Genomic DNA, 23,816 nt, shown 5'->3' on the forward strand with positions numbered 1-23,816 from the left:
CACTATTTAAATAGTTGTAAACAATTTAAGACAAGCATAGTTCCAAAGTAGTTGTGACTACACCACCTGTCATTGCAATTATCGTTAATTAATCAATATTAGGTACATAATTCATCCAGTTTGGCAGTCCTTGGAAAGTAGTTTGGATTTTTGGGAACATTCAAGGACCGTTTTCATTACGATTTCAGTTGTTACTAACGAGTTGTCAACGAATTTCGTGTCAAGGACACGTTCCAGCTGTCGCCAATGATCGACGTACTCGCGCAACGTTTCCAAAAATTGTTCACAACTATTTCGATTCAATGAAAATCCTATCGAAAATGGTCCTCGAATATTGCCAAGGATCCTAACTACCTTCCACGAGTGTCAGAGTGGAGTAATTATATGCAGAATATTGATTAATTAACAGTAATTGCGATGACAGGTGGTGTAGCCAGAACTACTTTGGAGCTATGGTTGTCTTAAATTGTTTACAACTATTTAAATAGTGCATAACGATTCAATCCATTTATTGGGGAAGATTCCCAGAAGCCTAAGCTTTAATTTGAGTATGCAAAAGTTTATGAATTATTTGTAAATAACCGATAAACAAACGACAAACAAATGAGTGTATCCTGCGCATGCGCACTGCCGTTTCCAGCGTCGGTGCTCTCTATCCTTCTCGCACGGTACATCTTTCTCTTTCGCACAATTTCAAGAATTAGTGGCGCCATCTAGCGGTTGTATCAGGGAAGCTCCGGCTGAGTAATAGGATAACAGAACGCTAGTGGAGGTCTGTGCTCGAAACTGTGCGAAAGAGAAAGATGTACCGTGCGAGAAGGATAGAGAGCACCGACGCTGGAAACGGCAGTGCGCATGCGCAGGATACACTCATTTGTTTGTCATTTGTTTATCGGTTATATACAAGTAATTCATGAACTTTTGAATACTCAAATTGAAGCTTAGGCCTCTAGGAATCTTCTCCTATAAGTGGATTGAATCGTTGTACACGATTTAAATAATTGTAAAGGATTTACGACAAGCATAGTTCCGAAGTAGTTCTGACTATGCCAGCTGTCATTGCAATTATCGTTAATTAATCAATATTAGGTACATAATTCATGTAGTGTTGGCACTCGTGGAAGGTAGTTAGGATCCTTAGCAACATTCATGGATCATTTTCGATACGATTTAAATCGTTATTAAACAATTATCAACGATTTCTGTCGAGGGTACTACCAAGAATATTGGTCGTTAACCTAAATTATCGAAGATTAATCGATATTAATCATTATTAGGTACATAATTGATGCATTTTGGAACTCGTGGAAGGTAGTTTAGATCCTTGGCAACATTCAAGAACCATTTTCGATGGGATTTTCGAAAATTTCCGTGTGACAATTGGATCTGTTCCTTTGTTGGCCGTCGAATTGTAGAATCGTTCGGAGCAAAGGAAATTTTGAAATATCTGTAATGTCTGTGTGGTTGTTGTCGGTGACCACGGGTACTCCAAATGTAACATTGGCCTGATAATCGGAAAGTGTTGTGAAACGGTGGCGTTAACTATTTCAGCCCGTCTACGCGTCAACGAACCAGACAGCGTAACGGATACGGGAGGACACGGAGAACGACGCGACCGCGACGTGGCGAAAGTTATTCTCGCTCGAATGATCCCGAGAACCCAGGAGGAATCAGGACTCGATTATTCTTGACAGAAACTAGGATATCGCGAGACCAGCTCGAAAAGACGGAACTCGAACGCGAATCTCCATTTCCGTTCAGCTATCCGAGACCGAAACGATCTAACCTAACCCATAGACACCCAAACCGATTAGAAAAAATAACCGGTTTCTCGACTACGATTCCATCGAAAAATCCGTTTGGTCGGTAAAGAGATCGTAAAAGATGGACGACGATGACACCGACGAGAAACGAGACGCGGTGACGCTGATGAACAAGCTGTCTCGGCAAGAGTCCAGTAGCAGAAAGCTCGTGGCCAGTTCGCAATTCACGTCTCGAATCTGCAGGCTCGAGACTCGTCAACGAAACTCGGAGGACTCGGACACCGTGGAGTGCGGCTCGGAGAGCGAGGCGGAAAACATTCCCAAAGACGAAGAGACAGCCGAACCTCTGGTCACGGACGAGAGAGGCAACAGAATTTCAGGCGGGAATAGACATTCTCTGGACGTACCCGAGCAAGCGGAATCCCTGCTGATGAACCATCAACAGGTGATCAGAACCAGTCTCAGAGCGAACGAGGAGTCTAGGATATCCGCGTATTCTGGCACGCGCGTCGGCCTATTGAATCCAAGTCCTCAGTCGTCGTCCAGCCAAGAAGAGTACGAACCCGAAGTGAAGAGTCTTTCCAAGTTGCATAAACAGCGACAACACCAGCAACAACACCTCCTGACAACTGGCAGCATCGGTGGCGGCGGTCAAATCACGGCCAGGTCCATGGAGAGTCTGCGGACCTCGAAAAACTTTCTCAGCGCTGACGATCGGTATAGCGAAGATTCGAAATCCCTTGAGTCGTTGTCTTTGTCTTCGGAGACGAACATGGCTGGCTCTAAAAGCCACTACAGAAGCTTCCTAACCTCGTCTACGAAAGACGTCAGGAGGATCGTCACCGTCGAGTCGAGAAGTACCGACAATCTCCACAGAGAGGAGAGTTTGAACGCAGAAGTAAGGCGTGGACTATTCGCAAATACTGGCTTAGAGAGAAAGATTCCTCAGCATCTGAGCCTACCACCGCCGACCAACGTATTTTCGCTAACCAGTCCAGGTGGCAGCGACCGGAAAATCACGATCCTGAGTCCCCGTTCACCGCTACAATCCACGGAGTTTCAGTTCGCGTGCCAAACGCTCAAGACCAGGCGCAAGAAGGCTATTGTTCTGCCGAGGTTGGTGTTGCCCAGAAGCGATTCCGAAGTCTTTTTAGAGTGAGTAGTTGATGTAGTTGGATATCCGAGGATTCCTCTCGTACATAAGTATGTCTGCTGGTATGCCTACGCTCCTGGATAAAAACACCTGGCCGTACGTGTGCCATCTATAACTACAATCTAAACTTTTTCCCGTCCTTGCTTGTATTTATTAAGAAAAGTTGCGAAACATTTCGAGCGGTATAGACTTTTCTGTCGAATGGCGAAAAGAGTGCAATTCCATGCAGCAGACATAGTATCAAATTTCACACCGAACGAATTTATTGTTAATGGAATTTTACAAGCGTAAAAGGGTGGCCGAGCAAATACGGAAAATGGAACAAATGAATTACTGCTAAAATATAAACTACCTTTGCGGTAATAACGGTATCGCACGTTTTATCAGACGAGTAAGTATAGATTCGTAGGTGTATCTTTATTAATTGAAATTTTATACCTTTGAATTAATTAAAAGAACCAATTAAATTTCTAATTTAATTTACAGTTATCCTGAGAATCAAAAACAAAGCCATCGTTTCGCGTAATTCTCATGGATGCAATATAAGCACGGTGTAAATTAGAGGTTACGGACATGGAACTCAATCTTTCTATAAACAAATTTATAGCAATGGAAAACAAATCCTACTACAACTCGCTGGGAAATTTAAATATTACACGATTGTTTCGATTCAATTTATTTCCAAAAATGAATGGCAATTTTCCGTTTACTCTATCTTTGGCATTTTAAATATATTGTCTAATTGAATAGTTGGTTAATAATAAAATAAACGATAATATTATCTTGTATTAAGCGTTAAAATTGGGTCGTTAGCTGTAGAATATTACATGGTAGATCACTATATCGCTGTATCTGATCTCAAACCGTGAGCCTCGACACGTGAGACAATATTATTACGAAGACGAGAGGAAATTGCAGTTGAAGGAGCTGCATCTACCGTGGAAAGTTCATTATACGAACTCGCACCGCATAGAGTACGATGTTTATTCGTAAAATAGTCGATTCGAGAAAATTAACTTGCATATCTTGATATTATAAATTACCTATATTCGTTTCTGCGAATCTTTCCGATTCCGTTCGTAACGAGCTTTGGTCGCACTGATTAATTTGCACCACGGGAAACATTCACGCCGCGCGCTGATCGCGTTACAACGAGCGTCGCGATCGTTAATTAGCGGCTTCCGTTTCAGGCAAACGTTGAAATGTTTCTCTACTGTTTCCGAAACACTTCGGGCAAACAGAGGTCACCAGGATGAGAACTTTTCGAACGGGAACAGTTTCATTTGAACAATTTGCTAATTTTAATGGATCCGTTAAGAGATGCATTAAGACATGCACCGTCGACGTCGACGTTGATCTCGCGTCGATCGTATGCCCGAGTCTTGGAGGAACGCTCAAGGAGGGCAGAAAACGAATACGTCGTTTACAACGTCGTCGTCAAGTTATTGATACGAGTGTCAGCGTTGAAGCATACACGAACGACAATAATTGTTTCCGACGTGCTACATGTCTCCTCGAACCACGCTGACAGCATTTCAATTTCAATTCTGCGATCGTAATTGTTAACAAGGCGATCATCGATCGCCCTCCTTTCTTACCCACTTTCATTTTCAAGCTGTACAGCTAACTTGTTGCGATTCAAACATTTTCTTCATCTCGGTGTATTCTGACTTGTTCCCTGTTTTTCAGGATTCCGGAATATTAGTAATTTATCGTAGTAGAGTAGTCTAACGTAAAAAAATGTCAAAATTCCATTGGGAACTTGGAACCTTTGGAGATCTTCCTGGCACTCGACAGCGATCCTCGCATCGTGTATCCTCGATTCGAGAATGCAAAACACGAGATACTTGGAATTAGGCGTTCGTTCGGGTGACACACATATATGGTAATTATTTCTGATGTGAAACACGCCGTTTAGTATTCTGACAACGTTTCTAGTTTCGTGTGTCTAGCTATCCGTGCTTCTGTTGTTTGCACCTAGTTTGAGCTTTCGACCGACAAAATGGCTCTACGATCCAAATGAGGCTTTTGATTATGTCACAGTTGATTCGAATCATTTCGTTGATACTCTATTTGCTTGTAGTTCTTGTTTCGAATCTTGTTTTATTCGCATAGTAATTGCATTTATTTTCAGCTTCGCGGATACGTTTTCCATTGGTCGCGTTTCAATCGCGAATGTCAATAATTTGTCTTGCAAACATGCCCCCCGATAGACCGCGTGTAACCCGTGTCACGAAATACAACTTGTCGTTTGACCGATAATTCGATTAGGCTGCATTGTTTAGAGAGCGTGTTCCGCTGTGCTGGTAACTGTTCCGTGATCGACTCGAGATATCGGTTTCTGGCTGTCCTAAGTGGATTTCTGCCTTGCTCTTGTAACATCCCATTCGAATACACGAGATCATGGAGCTTTGGTTTCCGCTAACCGGTCACCGGTCACTGATAACAAAGAGAATACCTGAACAATTTTCATCCGAGATAACTGGCGAATCGAGTTGTCTTACGCCAAAAATGAAGTATTCGTGTATATTATTTTTTCCCCCAGAGAATATCTTTCAAAGACATTTTCGAAGCGACTTTTTCGAATAAGACCGAGGTTAGCTGGCAACTAAAACCTCCATGATGTCCATTCGCGTGCACAAAAGGGAGGTCCTGGTGTCGCGAACGATGCAGCTACCGATGGCGGTGACCTTTCGACCTTTACGAGGCCTAGGACCTTTTGCTTTAAAAAAAAAAAAAAGGTAAACTACCGTGCAGCTGGTAATATTTTCGTGGCGCCACCGTTGGAACGATTTCGAATTAAGCTACTCGTGTCTGCTGTCCAAAAGAGTTTAGAACCACTGTAGATAAGTTCGTGCTGAGGAAACTACTCTACCGACGCGAAATTTCCCTAGCAGGGTATAGGAGTTTTCTGCAGTTTTCTGCAAGTTAGTGCTGCGGTAGCACCGAAGCTTATTTGACGAATCGATACTTAACATCGAATACCTTATCTCTTCAGAGATCAAGTAGTTTTGTTCTGTAACATTTTGGTTTACTTCTCATTTCCGATAATAATAAATACGGAATTTAATTTATTTCATTTGCACCGTTTAAGCTAATGTAAGCAACGATTAATATTCCGAAGAAAAATGAACTGTACTAACGTTTCTAGAGTTTTGTAAAAAAAAAGGGAATAAAATATGTTATTTGCTTATGCAACCGATAACGATCGACACTTTACTCGGTGAATACTTGATTTGATTTACTTTGTAAATGAAAGTAACCAATCTGTTTAATCCGGACAGCTTGATCCTCTCTTCCAACCGATTAGTTTCGTTTATACATACGTATAGTAGAAGGAAGCATGTTAATATTTCTTATTAACAAGTCGATGGAGCATTTTTATTGGAGCACACTACACGATGATTCTCGTTGTTACGCGACGTAGTTTAAAACGATGTAGCTCGTTGTGTGTGCTCGAGAGAATTTTCAGGGACACCTCGGACGCTTTCACGAGAGCTAAGAAGTTTCTCGAGGTTAAAAGCTTGGTTCGAGTGGCTGGGCACATCTCTGATGAGAAAGCGAAATAGGAGCTGGAAAATATAGATTCGATCAAACCATTCGGAGAGACTTGACGCGATGAAAGTCATTCGGGTTACATTATCAATTCGATAGGATCAATTTCAAGCTTTCATTTCATCTCTCAACTGTAATTTATAGTAAAGGGTGGCTTGCGATTAAACAGCGTCGAATGAATGGAACTTGGATTTTCCCAATTCGAAATGATCGAATTCATTTTCCTTTATATATCGTACATATACTAAGAAGTATGTATATTCAGTTAAAAGAAAAGTACGATCTACTCGGTTGCTAAACGGAACCGGGTGTACCTTTATGTCACCGTGCGTATCATGAAAACGTGTAGTGGAACGTAATATTGAAATTCAAAGCAACTCTGTCGCATTGCTTGGTCGTTCTAATGGTTGTTTTAACCTTTAGCTTTTTCTCGAGCACGCCTCTCTCTGGCTGTTACTTCCGTGATGGTAATAGTGGCGTGCGTACGGTCAGTATTGCATGAAAATGGTTGGCGTAGGTCGTAGGTAACCCGCTACCTTCGCTGTCCGCGTCTACGGTGTTTATGTTTACAACTATAGCTGTGTGTTTGTTGCGCGTTGCACGTTACGAGTGCTCTAGCTCCTAGTTGTTATTCCTCTCTTGTTTCGTTTTATATCGCTGTTTGCTACTTTCGGAGAGACCTCAAACAATCATCTCGAGAACGTATCGTTTATACTATTTATTTCAAAGAATAAGGAACATTTTGTGATCGAGCTATCGTATCGTATATTGGCTCGAGCATTCGTTACGTAATATACTAGTTGGATTTTCATTTTCGAAAGTTTTCATTTGAATTTATTTAGTCGAAAGGCGACAGCTTCCATTGGAACCGGTAAGGGTCACGGCACTGCCATGCCGCCTCACCCTACCCCTCCGCTTTCCATTGATTTTGAGCATCGTGGGTGTGTCACCGAGCACGTGGTTATTCGGAACCAAAAACTAACATTTTTATTGAATTACGTCGACATGGAAAATGTTACGTAACATCAATGAGATACTATACTACGTCAACGTGTACGATTCATTTGCCGACAACGGCAAAAAGGGCTAGGGAAACGATATGCTACGGGTTCGTTGGATTATAGTTAGAAAACTACAGTAGTATTGCCATGGATAACAGAATTTTGTGAAACGTTACAGTTTCTCAAAGTTGTCAACAAAATAGGAACAAATAGGACAGGTTTGTCGTTAAACGAACGAGTTTATCGAAACTTGCCCCTTTAACCATTGCGTTGTTCGCTACGAGCTACCTAACTTCTTGACCCGTGTTGCTAACTTCATTGCGCGTTCTATACTCGAGGGCTGGTTCCGAGAGCTTTGCGGAATCTAGTACACGCGAATAACAAATAATAATGGAGGACGAAACCGCGGGCACTTTAAGGCTGCTCTAGTGGTACTTTGAAAATTGATATCGATGTCAAATTTTCGCTCAAGATTTCTTCCGATTACTCTACGGTTCCAACGTTCGTTCAAAACAAACCACGTATAAAGTATGTAAGTTCACGTATGCCCGTGAATTTCAATTTGCTCGATCTCGATAGTTGCAACTACAACCCTCTCGAAACTCTCCCCTATCGCGATAAAAAAGTTCCGAGTTTGGCAGAAGGGTTCGAAGCTCTCGATAGAAGGATTAACACGAATCCGTGAAATGGCCGCGTCGTTTACGAGAAATCCAAGCAGTCCTCCGTTGCGATAGGGGTAGGATTCTCGGGGAAAACAGGAAACGGAACTCTGACTTGGAATACGAGTAAAATTTTAAGCGAACTTGAAACCATCCCATAATTGAATCGAACTCGAACCCCTGGCGTCCCAAAAGCACGCGAAACGCGCGAAAATGGGGAGGAAAAGAACGGATCGAAAGAAAGAAAAAAGTTAACGGGAATGGGAATGGGAACGACGACCAAGACCAAGACCAAGACCAAGACCAACAACTACACCGCTCTGCCAACCCTCGAAAACAATTCCATTCGACGCACCGTCTTCCGTCCCTCGCCCCCAGCTCGTCCTCGACTACCACCCCTTCCAGGGGTTCCGGCGTCGTCGTTTTCGACGCCGAAGCCTCGGCGAAGGAGGCGCTCGCGTCGATAGAGCCACGAGAGGACGGTTCGCCGTTTCCTCGTCTTGCTCCAACGTGGCTCTGCAACCTCTCGCATCCTCTCGTCCGCGGCGGCCAACTACATATCCCCGAACAAGTTTACATTTTCCGCGGCCACGTTGGAACTCTGCCGTCACGTCCTGTCCTGTGTTATCGTAACTCGTAACGCTCCGCGACAGGTTCGCGGTTCTCGCGATCCATCCGAGTGCTCGTCGGCGTCGAGTCCGTGAATTTCGGGATTTCGGGATTTCGGGATTTCGAGTCCGCGTCACCGGCTCAACGTTGGAACGCCTGCCTCGGCGAATACTCTTCGAATCGCAAACGGTGCCCACGTCGAAACTCCGACTCTGCTTCTCTCCGGCCTCGAGTTCCGCGTCTAGGAAGAGGCTGGCGAGAACCGTTCACCACGTGCCAGATTGCGTCGTGACGGTGAGCAGTGGACTAGAGTGAAAATCTGAACGCGCGCGACTAGAGCTGGGGGTGGGGGAGCAGAGTGGCCCGTTTTGCCGGAGATTCAATGGACGTATATGGAAGTATATCGGACGCGTTTCGAACCCGAGTCCTCGTCCCAAATATCCCAGAGTATCGTTTCGATGGGAAACCACGGTGAAGGTTTCCTGTCAGGACATCGATTTCTCGTCGATTTTCTCTCGACTTTCATCCAACAGCGGAGAGTCGAGGTTTCCAGAAACAGTCAAGACAATTTCCCTCCGAGGAAGAATGCAGAATAGAGTAGCGTTACGGTGACGTCTCTGGTAAATTGATCGAGAGGTTGAGAACGACGTTGAAGCGGACACTTGCACGTGACCTTTCGAAAATCCATCTTGGTCACACCTCGAGGTGAATCGTTGAAGGATGACACGGTAGTTCGAATTGGTAGGATCGCGTGTAATCCTGCAATTTTGCTGAGAGCTCCCACGAGTGCCGATGCCGATGCCGTCTTTATTCGTTTGCTCTTGGATTCTCCGGTGGACCGGAAAACGATAAATTCTACCTTTTACCGCTCACACGCGGCGGCGGCGGCGGCGGCATGAACAGGAGCTCGCGAGAACCCAAAGCAACCGAGGATCTCCGAATAAAAAATTAAAAGACCAGCTGGGGCTTCCAGGCGGTTGCGAGTACGATGAAAAAAATTGGACAAACAGCAGCGGAATTGGGAAGGTTTCCGTTCGAAAGTTGGAGTTTTACCAAGACGGAGGGTAAATGCGACCCCCGTCGCGAGAATGCGTCCGCGTTGGCTTCTACGGAAGAGGACGCGCGTTCCTTCTGAGCCCCGACGACGAGAAATTCGCGTAGATCGCTGCAAGAGGTGAAATTGATACGGTTGGACGCGGAGGATGGGTCAGGATTGGTGTGCACGTAGAAGGAAACGATCGAGCAGCGGTTGCTGCCCCTGCGGACCACGTGTTCATCCCTCGAGTAGGTTAGTGAGACGACGGGACAGCTTTTAATCCGAATCTAACGTTCGCGATTAGTTTCAAACATGTTTGCGATTAAAAGCGTGAAACACGGATCTCCTACTCGATCAACAAAATACGGAATTGTTGTTATTCGACGAAGCAAGTGAAGCGAGTGAAACGATTTTTGATATATTATAATCGAATCGAATCAATTCGATTCCCGGTTGGTTTATAAACCTAGGGATGAATCGCTGGTGTACTTCGCATCCGTCTAAACGGTCCAAAAGAACCACTAAAATGTCTCTCGAGAAGCAAGGGTCCAATTAATCTTCTCCATGAAAGAAATTGCTCGCGAAACTGTTTCAAACACCGACGAACTTGTCGTAATCGAGTTCACCTTTGATCCATTCGCGTAACGTCCTTTCTAGCGTTCTCCTTTCTTAAAAGTTCGCGTAACCTCCTTTCAGAGAAAATTACGAGTCGCGTTGGCTAGAAACATCGACGACGCGTAATTTGTATAAACGATATTCGTTAATTTCCTTTTTCGTGCAAAATTTAATGAAAACGGGTTGCTCGACGAATAGTTAATTGTCGTCGTACTTGGTTGTCGCGAAAATGCTTGGTAAATATGTTTTGTTTATCGGAAAAGTAGGACAAGTCAAAGTGCATTTATCGTTGATTTCACAGCCGTTTTCGCGACATCCTCCTCAATTTCCGTCTCAACTGTTGAGACGCGTGACGGCCGTGGTCGTTCCGGGCTTGCAAAGCTTCCAAAGCTGCTGGCACGTTTCTCAGCGCTTACCTCCCGACATGGAGGCAGGTAGCGAGGTAGCACGTGACATCGGTTGCGATGGAAATTTCTGCGAACACGCGAGACGCGTTTTAGCACAGCCGAGCGAGTTCTCTCGACGCCTTGCATCGCGAATGCTGGAACTTGCTTCGGAACCACTCGATTTTCTTTCGACGCGATAAAAAGAATCAACCAAGCATTTTCTGATCGCAATCGAACGACGGTTTCTAGAAATTTCTAATAGACGCTGGACTTATCGTACGTAATTGGTCGACCGAATCGATTGGATACCAATTTTTTGATCGAAGAAAATATGGGTATTTTCATTTGCGGATCTTTGCCAGTGTAAATGTTTTATAGGTATGGTTTTGTTCGTAAACAACAAGCTTTTTAAGAGAAAAATTTAGGATTCCGTTCGCGAGTGTTGTTTGTCGGTACGGTCTTGGATTCGTTTAAGATAGATTAGTTTGAAAGTGATTGGCCGATCTATGGTTTCCTGCTGATAAAGCGAGCAAAGCGTTGCGAAGAGGAAAGATTTCTGATTGGCCCTTCCGAGAATTGTTTGAACGTTCCAACGGATATTCGAGCAGCCGAGGTCTTGGAAGTGAATTTGCATCGTTCGATCGTGAAAAATGATCTTTTGCCAAAAACTTGGAAAAAGTTGATCATTTGAGAAATTATTATGCGTTATCTGTAATGGCACCGGTGTAGCGTTCTTTGGGTACCTTTGCAGGGCATTGAGTTTATCTCTTGACATGCTTGCGGTGAAATTAATTAAGCAACGGGAGTAATGAGGGTGAGCGCGTTCTAGAATTTCTCTTTAGTCTCTGTGGTCGTGAAAGTGGCTCGGCTCGGTTCAGTTCGGTGGCGCTGGCGGGTGTATATCGAACAGAATTGAGAAGATTACCACGGGCTTTACCGAATTTCAAACATCTTGTACTATTTTCCTCCAGGAAAATGGCTGGATAATTTGCATCATTTTCATATTTTAGTTTTCACAGATGTATGTGTATGTATAGTATATTATAACAAAACTCGTTGTTTCCAAAGTGAAATATTCTCAAGGAAAATTGTTGGTTGAACGCAAACGGACGCGAACGTTCGAACGTGATAGAAAACGCGTTAAACGAACGAGGCATCGTAATTAATTACGTCTGAATGTTGCAAACAGGATGAAGAGGGGAGAGCGATGAACGCGCGTAAAATGATATTACTTTCCCGCCGTGTTTCCTCTTTTCGAGTCCCCAAGCGACGTCATTATTAATGGGACACGGGGCAAGCTACCGTTTCGCCATGGGAAATTCTATTCGTAAATTGCAGCAAAAGAATTCGTCGAACCGAGAAGCAAACGGTGAAGCGTAGGTTGCAAGACGAATGTCCAACGATTCGCATAAAACTTTGACGAGTTGTAATAATTAACAGACGTAGCTGGGACAGCTTTCGTGTTTCAAGTCGGAAGATAAATTCTCCGAGTTTCCGTCTAAACTTGGGAATGTATACGTACATTCCTTGTACGGGAAAATAAAATCTTACTCGGGCTATCAACCTTGGAATTTCTTTAAGGAGAGAATCTAGTATCAGAGTAAAAAGATGGAGTAACTTTCCGATAAATCTTCTGAAATTGGTAATACCGTCAAAAACGTAGCATTAACCGAAACACTTTGTCCACGTTCGGAATTGAATTTCCTCATCGCATACCCAACGTGTTCCTTTCCCCTCCGCGATAATAGGGTAATTAAACGTTCAGCCCATCGCGCGTTTAACCGTTCGATATATCGCAATTAGATTTTTGCGCGATTTCGCTATATGGAAGATAACTATGTCGCGCAGTTTGAAAGTTGGATCAAATTTCTCTCTAACAACCAACATCCGACAACCGACCAACAATGAACCGTTTCACCGTTGTTCAGCCTCGAGGCACGCTCGCAAACTCTCAAGTAACTCACTCGTAACGAAAAAAAAGCTGAAAGGTGGAAACAACAACCAATCAATCGGTCGTGTTCCATATAAAATTGGATCGTTCGCGGTTTGAGCTGTACCCAAAGATCTCGTAATATATCGCCACGGGATCAAAAATTTAATTAATAGACCTCGCAGTCGTTTATTAGGGATGTTTCCTCGAATCAGCCGTCACCCCGCTCACCCCGCTTGCCACGCTTGCCCCGTTCGCCCCAGCCCACGATCCGAACTGATCGATGTTGTGGCGGCGGAGGCTGCCTGGGCCAGTGACGTAATCGAAAACCTTCCACCCCTTAAGCTTGACGTCACTGATGCCCTCAAATGCGCGTGGCCAGGTGCGTATCGGAGAATCTCTGCAGCACCCCTGCACCCACTGTTCCACGACCACTTAACCCCCTCCATCCACCACCTCTTCCATTACTCACACCAATGTCTCGTTTGTTTTTTTATTCCGCCATCAGCCTTGCGTCGACTTTCCACCGACGACGCCGACGCCGACGTCGCGTCGCGTCGCGTCGCTTCGCTTCGCTTCGTGCGCCGTATATGTTGGAAAAATGGAGCGTCGCGGCGCGGCGCGGCGGCACCTTAACGCGGACGAGTCAAAGCTGGACGATTATTAGCCGGAGAACATAATTCTCGGGTTTTTCGTGCTGCAAGCCAATAATACGGTTAACTCGACGTCGGGATTACCGCGAAACCAGCTCGAAAGGGGGAAATTGGAGAAAGGTTCTTTCCACGCCTAATCCCCTTAACGATCGCTACACTTGGGATTTTATTTCTATTCTATTTTGTAATTTTGCCCAAAGATCTTATTTGTTATTTTATTTTTATCCGACGTATAGGCGTATTTTTCATTAAATCGATACTATTTTTACAATCGTTGAACCGATACATTTGTTATCTCATTGCTGGAAGGGATATGTTATGTCGTTGGTTTGTTCGTTCGTTTGGTCCATTTTGGAAAATTCAAATTAGTTCCATAATCGGCTTACCGCTATTCTATCTAGGTGTTTTTCCAATATCGCTAAGGTTTCTATAGAAAAACCAGCCGAAAAAGAAATTAGTTTTCTAAACAATATAATTTCTATATAAGCGTGTACCTGTATATGTTGTTGTTGTTGATGATATTATTATTAGCATCAGTTTCAGGCATTTTAATTTTAACCAATACTTGTGATTCGGTATGCACGTCCAACCGCGGACGGTTATTAAAACAGCACCAGCTACGTGTTCGGTAGATAGGTGACTTCTGTAGGAATCTTCTTTATCAACGAGCTCTCCTCTTCTGCTTTATCGTTCTAGTAATATTTAAAATACTTCTCTTATCGGGAGAGTATTAAATTCGTGAGCAGTTTCATAAAAGATCCCAGCGTCGCTTTCATCCGCGCTTTCCGCCATGAATAATTTATTACATCCTCTGCTCAACTTACATTTGCGGCACAGTTTTCGTCAATTTTATTTCTACCAGCTTTGAAAAGATGAATATTTTCCATGTAATTTGTTGTATTCCTACGAGAGATAGATAATTCCCATTTCGGTTGATAATTATCGCAACAAACGATTACCAAGTGAATCGGGTGAAGTTTGATATTACTCGCGCGCGTCGAATTTGAAAAACCGACTTTAAGAGCGCGCTGCTTTCTACACGATGGTTCGCTTTGGGTTTCATTTACGAATATGTTAAAGAAAAGAGCTACGGTTCCAAAGTTGAGCCTGATGATTTATCGTTTTGCGTGAGAATGAATACGAATATAGGTCGACACAGTCTCGAGAATTGATTTTCCATGGAGTATGGGCCACCATTGTGCTCTTCTGTTTACAGAGTCCTCGATAACCAGCACAGATTAACGTGGAAGAGACAGACTATTCGATAATCCGGAACTTTATTAGAAAACTCGGCTGTCAGATTCATGAAAGCTTCGATTCTCTTGGATAAATTATGTAATAACATTTAGTTCGTTTGAGTAGTCATAGATAAAATACTAATAACGTATCGAGTGTATATTATTAATGAAAATATAATATGTATAAAGTTTATCGTACAAGTCATCAGCCTTACGATATTTTCCTACAGCGTAGCACACTTTTCAGATAAGGGTTGAATGATAGCGCACGACGCGTGAAATAAAATGGTAACGCGATGATAATTTGCTACGTAAAGCTTATATAATGAACGGAACTCGTGCACGAACGATCGTTTCTTCTATTATTTATGTCGGCGTATGAATATTTCATAACAAAGAAACTGTTACTCGAAAATGTCTGCATCAAAAACGTCAGATTTTTAAACATTTGCTACGGCAACTACGGTTACTCTACAAACTATCACGTATCGTTTGTCTTTGTTCGTCTAGTTCGGTTATCATACATTTCATTTGTAATTATCCATAGCTCGTCGTTGTCGTTGATTCAGTTTTAATCTTTCATCCTTTTACTTGTATATTTATACGTGACCGTAGTAAACATTGCACGCAATCTAAGTTTTATTCACAAATAATTTATAAACAAAGTGTTTTCATCTTTTTTGTTACAGGTAAGTCGCTGCTATTATTATACAATACCCGTTTACCAAACAACGCGGAAACCGTGATATTACGTAAGTTTGATTGGCTTGTAAGACGGGAGTATCAATTTATTTCGTTTCGACATCTTTACGTAAATAGATGGAATCGAATTTTGGTGAAATTCTGGGGCGGCGAGAGCCAAGGGTACGGTGATGGTTGGCTCGCATTTATGTAAAAGGCGCAAAGATATCGCAAGACAATCGATTTCTTTCCTTCTCGCTCCTGCTGACGGATTTTCAGCAGTTTTTCGCCTCGACCGTTCTCTAAGTTTGTCCTCGCGAGGAAAATGGCCTCGAAACTCGAAACTCGAAACTTGAAACGCAGAGTGATACACCTTTGTCACGAGATCGAATCTTTCGCATTTGCCTGTCGTTTCGATTGTTGGAACCTGAACATTCTCACAAAACCTCGCACCACATATTTCCATTGCCAGTTTTCGCATCTTCCACTTACGTTTCCTCGACAACACTCGCTTGTGATCGGTGTGGTTTCAAATGAAAAAGTACTACCGTTTCCTCATATCGAAAGTACCGTGATTGCGATTGCGATCAAGTACGTAAAGGATTGGACCAATGTAAGAGGCTTTTTCCTTATGGAAATGCGGGTGTGAACGTGCAAATGCAACAACGGACGAGCAGTTGCGCCGGTGGTTGCGTCGCGACGCCCAACGTCGCCACGTCGCGTCGCGTGACCGTAAACGCGTGCTGTGCGCTTAGTTTGCTTCGATTCACGTGGTGGTGCAGTTGTGAAACGTGTGTTCTCGTCGCTCTTTTTCTCCTATCGTTCCCGGTCGTTTCTCGCGACTATTTCTTTTCATTTGTGCACTTTCGCGATTCGATGCGCCACAATTTTACACATTTCTTACAAGTTTTCAAATACAACTTGTTCATTTCGGTTATAAAGTTGCAAAAGTTCAACAGTCGTCGAACCCCGAAGATCTCGTTACGATTTGTTCAAAGTATGAGTACCCTTGTCGAAATAATTTTTATATAAATTTCACACGAGTTCAAGAATTTTTAAGGTGATTGTGATATGTTATATATACATATACATATATAAATATATGTGTCTTTTGTGAAAGCAAAAGCGGTGTAGTCGTTGGAGGCATTGCGACGTTAGACGAAAGATATGTACATTATCCAAAATTTAACAGAATTATCAATAAAAAAATCTCCTTGCATGTTTTTAGAGCAGAAAGTATCGAAGATTAACGATACGAGATACGAGATACGCGTAGTACAAGTCGATCTTACTAAAAGCATCGATTATCGAGTCTTTGAGAAATCATACTGTTTACTTGGTAAACGAAAATATAACCCGTCTTCTAATTTTGAATAATGATGTAACAATCTGCTGACAAAATGTCACGAAAATCAACCCCCTTTGGCAACTATGAGTAATTTCTTCGCGATTTGAGCAACTGCAAACAGGCACGACGGAAAGTAATTAAAAATGAATTTAGTTTCTAATATTTTGTTGCTCGAGGCACATTTACGTCTTTATTCGATCGTAAGTGCTAACTTTCCGAAAGAAAGTATACACATACTTTGTTCGAATACTCTCATTAAGAAACCGTAACGGTATCGATTACATTTTTACAACGGTCGTGTTCTTGCCATAAAATGTGAATAATCATTGCTGCGCAGTAAATTCGTTTCAGCATTAACAATTCATAGCCGACCGCGATTTGATCGAATGTTTATTGCGTTCGCGTTAATTCGCCAGCGTGGTTCGCGTGAACGAGTGGAAGGCCACGGATGTTTCGCGCGCACACGTTACGAGCGTCGCGTTCGTTTTATCAAACGCTCGTTAAGTTCATTGAAAATTCAGCGTTGTTATGAAGCCGGTTATGTCATTGTTGGGGCAGCGAGCCTCGCGAACGAATTTGCATTCGACTGTGAGGCAACGCTGTGATCGAACCGCAGAGATACATTTTCACAATAGACTATTCAATTTTTACAACAATACCGCAACTGTCGACGGTCAAAATTATTATTCAATGGCAAGCATGAAAGCTAACGATGATATATTTAGTAGAGAAAAACAATGTGTAGTTGCCGATTATGATTAACGCGCATTAGTTATCAGCCCATTTGTTGTTTATTGTAGAAAGAGCGTAGAATTTGTACGTTAGCGAACGATGCCTCCTAAATAACTCGTTACTTTTACTCCGTTTTCATTGAAAACCATGCTTTTTGCGTTGCGTTGCCTTGTATCGGATGGAAAAATACATTCGACCAGACTCGAGTAACGATAATCAGAGATTAACGTTGGGATGGTAGGTGAATTAACCGTGCTCGGTATGATGTCCGTCGACGGCAATACGATTGACAACAGACAAATGCCGAACGTACGAGTCGTGTTTATCAACAAATACAAACAAGGTTTACTTGGTGATCGATTGCCAAAAGATCGGTAGCGTATCGCCGAGTCTCTTACTGTGCCGTATTATTCGAAGCAAGGAACTACGAATCCAATTTATGTGTAAAGCGTAGCTAAGCAGTGCATAAGAGAGCCATATGTACGTTTGTATGTTCGTGATTTCACTCGCGTCCATCGCGTTGAAATGGTTTGTCTGTAAAGCGCAGGTATAAATTCTCAAACGAACAAACACGAGACCATATTGTTTTCCGCGATACGCCTAGCTTTTTGCTGTAAGAATTTTCTGGGCCATGGTACGCGATTTTATTAGAAGCTGAATCGAGGAGAAGACGGTGAATCGAGAAATCACGTAGCCCCCGTTGCGGTTCCTTTTTCCAGGCCAGAGACATTCTTCCACCAAATGGCAGGATCGAAGTACTTGTTGAGTCCGTCGCGGTCAGGAATTTCAATTTTCGTAATGGATTCCATCGATTCTGTCTCGGCGTGACGCGTTTCATTGCAATTCTATTGAATAATCTCGAGCAGCTGACATCGAATGTCGACTGCATCCCTCGCGCCTTGAATTAACCCTCTATCGCGGTGTCTCTCAAGCTTTCCCTCTATCGAGGACTCCTCGAGCAGTTGGAAAACAATTATTTTTAGAAAATAACTAGAAATTCACCTTACCTTTGAAGCGTATACCTCCGTTGGAATTACTTTGAAACGAGACTTTATTTTCAAGCAATTCGAGCCGTTGGTCGCCGTTAAGAGGCCAATTTGCCGGAAATTGAAGTTTGATCGTCCTTCTCCCACGGAGACTCTAGTCGTCAGTCTGTCAGTCCTGTTATCTTGCATGAAATCCTAGTCAGGATCCTAGTGCGATTTGCGTTGTTTGCAAACAGGAGAACTGTCTCGAGGATTTTAGGCAACGCCGATCGATGCTATTCTGCTCCCCTAGAAGGGAAAAATGCCATTTCTCGACCGAGATAAGATACATAACTGTCACGTTTAAAACTTGACGCTTAAATTTGTCCCAGTTCTAGCGAAATTGTTTGCTAAATATCTATTAGTAGTAGCCCGCGAGTATGCGATAAAGGCGTAATCTCGTGATGTCATTCTTTTGCAAAGCGCACCAAGGAGAAGCTCCGTATACCACGGACAGCCGAGATTAATTGTTCTCCTCCTCGCGACAAAATCGGAAAATCGCGAAAAATTGAACGAAACGCCGGCGCCGTCGCCGACCTCGAACACCGATCCTTTGTAGGAAAAAATCCCAGTCGTCTTTCGCTTTCACGGTGATGTTGCAAGTTAGTCGAGAGATTAGACCTACCTACGGTATCTCCGAGATTACAGGCTACCGAAAATCAAGTTGTTTGATCGACTTTCAGTTCCCACTGCCAACCATCGATAGCTCTGCAGATTTCCCGATTTTTACTCGTCCATCGATTTGCCGGACTCGGGAGCTTTCGGTGGATGTGCTTTTGCAATACAGGGTGTCCCAAAAGTCGGAGAGGAGCCGGAAATGGGGGGTAGCTGAGACGATTCTGAACAACAATTTCCTTTGCAAAAATGTCGGATGGGGCTTCGTTAAGGAGATATTAAGCGAAAACCCCGACTTTTGGGACACCCTGTATATTAATTAAAACCCATAACTCACGGATATTAAGTTCATTATTTACAGCTGCGTACCAGTGCGATGATTAACGATGCATTTTCCTAAGTCCGTTAGTAATAGATGTTCCCGCTTAACGTCCATTTACTTTTCTCGTGAAAGAACAGATGGAATTCCACGCCTGGGAACCGATAAAACGACGTCCATCGATAAATTGTTCGTTGACGACACAATTTTTCAACGTTTCGCGAACAAAGAAACGCGACATTCTTCGATAGTTGAAGATATTTCACGATTCTTCGTACCAAACTCGTAGCAATCTCTTTTGTCTCGGTATTTTGATTCAGGCCTCTCTAGATCTTTGCTGACGAGGAGTCTATTCAATCTATCAATTTTCACATGTCGTTTTACGCCCAATTGAAGGGTCAATTGAATCCATTGAGTACACATCGCGCGATACTTTTCGACATCGTTGAACAATTATTCGATAACTGAACGCACGATTGAAATCGAGACTCGTATACTTTGGTTACATCATTGGTTTTCTTTTTCTCACGAGGCGTTACTTAACCTAGGGACGATTAGTGGCCTCTAGGCGGATATCATTTCTAGATTATTCTCAGCTTATTTTCATTCTTTATTCGTTGACTTTTCCTCGATATATTAAATTGGTACGATTTAATCCTGATAACGACCTATTCTAAGATTAAGCTGCTTTTAACCTAAACACTCACAAAATCAGATGTACGATCCTGTAGTTACTTTGAGAATGGACCATCCGTGATAACGCGACGGGGTAATCGACAGTGTGAACAAATTCTTAATTATGATAACCGTAACGTTTCGAATAACATTTTTGACAGTGACAAGTGACAAGTGACAAGTGACAAGTGAAAAGTGAAAAGTGAAACAAAGGAAAATGTTCGTTACGCAATTTCTCGTCGTGCACGATAAAAATTCGACTTTCTCGTGATTGAACATCGAGAAGAAATATGTTCCCCGAGAGTAGGCGGAAATTATCGAATGGAAGAATGATCGGCAAAGAAGCACGAGTTCGAGACAGGCGATGATCGATGTCTCGATCGATGAGCGAGTGGAACGGAAGCGATGATCGAAAACACGACGATGATTGCCGCGTTGTTCTTCATCTGGACGATAGTCAAGTCGAAGGAGCAGCAAGATCAGAGACAGGACTCGAGAAGAAATTCCTCGACCAGGGATAATCCAAGTCGAAGCGATTCGAGACGAAATTCGAAGGAGACTGCGACTATAGGTCAGCCGTACGTCGACAGACGTCGATGTCGTCTTCGACGCCACTCGCGGCGTTATTACGTCGATCGTAGCAAGAGGTGAGTACGTGGCTCGTTAATTATTTTTTAAACTGCCGATGCCGCCTCGACCCGACATGTTTATTCTCGTGGATAATCGACTTTCTTTCTATGGTTATACATTCGATGTACTACATATACATACTACATATATTATGTATATACTGTGTATACATAGCGTTGGAAACATTCGAAACTGTACTTTTGAACAAATATTTGTATAAGACTCGCGGTTAACGCGATATACGGTACAACGACATGTACGCTAGCGAGTTTGACAGCGTCGATATGACTCTAGAAAAGTTTTCATCGAGATATCGGCAATATCGTAAATGGAAATTAAGGTACCGACGTAGAAAGCGTAGACACAGCAGCTGGTCTTTATTTTCGATATCGCCAGGAATCCAGTTACTCGAGCAAATTTGAAAATGAAACAATAACTGTACAAGTTACCGGCGCGCCACGCCGCGTTGGTGTAAGCTGCTCAAAAAAGAAATCATGTTAATGTTTGTCAAGTATATTAATGGGGTTAATGTGCGGCTATCTAAAAAATTGCAATTAATGTTGATTTTGTTAAAATAAAAGAAAAGCGTTTGTTTGGAATGAAACTCGTCCAAGGATCGTTTCGCACGGCACGCCAACTGTATATGGTGTACAAGCACAAGTCCTTGGGAAAAAGTGCTTAAAGGAATGGAGAGAAATTGCGTTTGGAAAGTCGAGGTCGCGATCGCTGCATAGAAATAGAACCAACCATCTCGAAGATCGTTGGCGGAAGAAGAATAAACTTGTACGTCTTAAATATCCGACGCTACATTTGTACCGCGTCGTAAACTCTTCCGCGTACGTTCGATGAGTTTCTTTTACGACTTTTGGTACGTGCATATCGCATTTAGACAAGCGAAGGAAGGAGTTCTTGACACAAATCTGACGACCCTGAAGAGCACGTAGGTGATAAACACCCCTAACAACCGCATGGCACGCCAACTCTTTTCGTGATCGATACCGACCTTTGGGGTTGCTCGGTGTTTCGAATCGTTTCGAAAGAATCCAAAGACGAACTTCAGCCAACCTACTAGCTTTGATCATTCTCGCTGAGAACTTGTCTCGATTCGAGGGATTCGAGGGAGATGGAAACCGAGGAAATTATACAATCCGAATATTTCTCTACTCGTCGCTGACTTTTCTTTCTCTTCGATCACTCGCATTATTATATACAATAATATATTAGTAGTCTATTTCGTTTATTTCGTTTGTTTTCGCATTAAGGTCCGCGTGTATTGTAATATATTCTACTTCGAGTCGCATCGTTTGTGACCTAATTTCAGAGCGTAATCGAGGTATCCATTCAGCTGGGCTAATGGAAAATTATATCGACGATGGGATGGTCCATTCGTTGTAGCGAACAATTTCGAAATTAATGTCGAGAGTCATGATTTTATCGTTCCGATATTACGGCTTTAAAAAAGGTGCAGGTTGTTCCTAAGCTAGGTGTCATTGTAAACGGAATAGTAAATTCAAAGTAATATCAGGGCTGTGAAACAAATCTATTTTGAGAACAAGGTAAACAAAAGATAGTAAAGTACAGGCTTGTTCGTTCTATCGCGGTTAGCGTCTCGTTGCACGCGTATTATCTAGTCGCTAAATCGATCGATAACCCTTATCTTCGTTATATAAATGAATCCTAACGATGTTCGAACGTCTTTTTTATTCCTCGTGATACCAGTTCATCCAGCCGAGCCGGGTTTGACAACTAAATCTTTCTACGTCCGTCTTTCAGCCACCGAACGCGCTAGTTTACATAGCGAACGGCAGGGAAGATATACGCGAAAGTTTGTATGGAATCCTTGGTTGGCATTTACTACGGTCATAACTTCTTGTTATTTCGGGTAGTTATGCGAACCCGTTGGAAACGCTGCTGCTATCGATTCTACCGATAGGAAAAATGCTTGAATCTCCACGGTTTTAGTCGCTGACATTCAATCCCAATGATTGACACGCCTTCGAGCTGAGTTTGCTTGCTTGTTAAAACGTCTATACCTACACCGTTTTTTGTTTTCGAATTTTTAAATTTCATACTTTTCACCAATCACTTTAGATTTACAACCTATGTATTTTCTTCCAGTTTATTTTAATGCGATACGTTACCGCAACTGCGCACCGTGCTTAGAATTTATTCAATTTTTCTTGCTATAGTCCGATCTCGTAATCTCGTCAACATGGCTTTACTCGATTTTACAACGCGCGCAAATTAATATACATATATGTATACTGTAACACGTATTCTCGTATAATGATACGTATTGTAATTTGTAATATATTCTCCTTCGAGTCCCATCGTTTGCGACCAAATTTCAAAGCGTAATCGAGCTTTCCATTCAGCTGCTCATCGTCGACAGAAATTTATATATATATATACACTCCGGGACAAAAAGATAGCACACTTTAAAATTAATATAATTTTTATTTATTTAACGTTACAACCAAGGTTTTGTTTTTATACATTCTTGCAAAATACCTCTATAAACATACACAAATAAAATTGGATCGAATTTCGCCAGTCTATACAATTTTATTAAAAAAAGAAAGAACTGTTAAGGAAATATAGTGGGACAAAATGATAGGACATTTAACTTAAAATTGTGTATAACAATAAATCAACGAATGATATTTAATGCTTAATATGTTATGGCTCCTCCTTTACATTTAATAACAGCCATCATTCTCTTTGGCAAAGATTTATGGAGTCTTTTAATAGTTTTTTGTTTTAATTGCTCCCACTCATCTTGAATACTTTTTTTTAAACGTTAAACTCTATCGCGTTCCATCGTAAATACTACGCAAGGGTCGCAGGCGTCGCGGCCGTCGCAAAGGTAGTAACGGCAAAAGATTGACTCGAATAAAACTTACAATTTGATTTTAATATCGATCCCTTACACTCTACCGATATTTCTCTGAAAAATTTACAGCCTCGGCGCACACGCAAGAGTTTGAGAGATTGAAAATCTATCTAACTAAACTACACTCCGGGACAAAAAGATAGCACACTTAAAAATTAACATAATTTTTATTTATTTAACATTACAACCAAGGTTTTGTTTTTATACATTCTTGCAAAATACCTCTATAAACATACACAAATAAAATTGGATTGAATTTCGCCAGTCTATACAATTTTATTAAAAAAAGAAAGAACTGTT

General features: G+C 42.4%; 1 protein-coding gene across 11 annotated transcripts in view; it reads left to right on the forward strand.

Annotated features, from left to right (window-relative positions):
• Window positions 1–23,816, forward strand: part of LOC128879118 (cAMP-specific 3',5'-cyclic phosphodiesterase) — a 169,632-nt gene that overhangs the window by 78,632 nt on the left and 67,184 nt on the right. For 4 of the 11 annotated variants that reach the window (XM_054127983.1, XM_054127984.1, XM_054127985.1 and 1 more), the window contains exon 2: window positions 1,552–2,918. The exons of 4 other annotated variants lie outside the window; for them this stretch is intronic. In XM_054127983.1, coding sequence (XP_053983958.1) covers window positions 1,885–2,918 — 1,034 coding nt within the window. In that variant the 5' untranslated portion in view covers window positions 1,552–1,884. Of the gene's footprint in view, window positions 1–1,551; window positions 2,919–10,011; window positions 10,029–20,074; window positions 20,641–23,816 lie in introns of those variants that run through there. 3 more of the 11 variants (XM_054127986.1, XM_054127993.1, XM_054127989.1) reach the window with 3 other exon arrangements.

Source organism: Hylaeus volcanicus, chromosome 6, assembly GCF_026283585.1.
Source record: "Hylaeus volcanicus isolate JK05 chromosome 6, UHH_iyHylVolc1.0_haploid, whole genome shotgun sequence".
Taxonomy (NCBI): domain Eukaryota; kingdom Metazoa; phylum Arthropoda; class Insecta; order Hymenoptera; family Colletidae; genus Hylaeus; species Hylaeus volcanicus.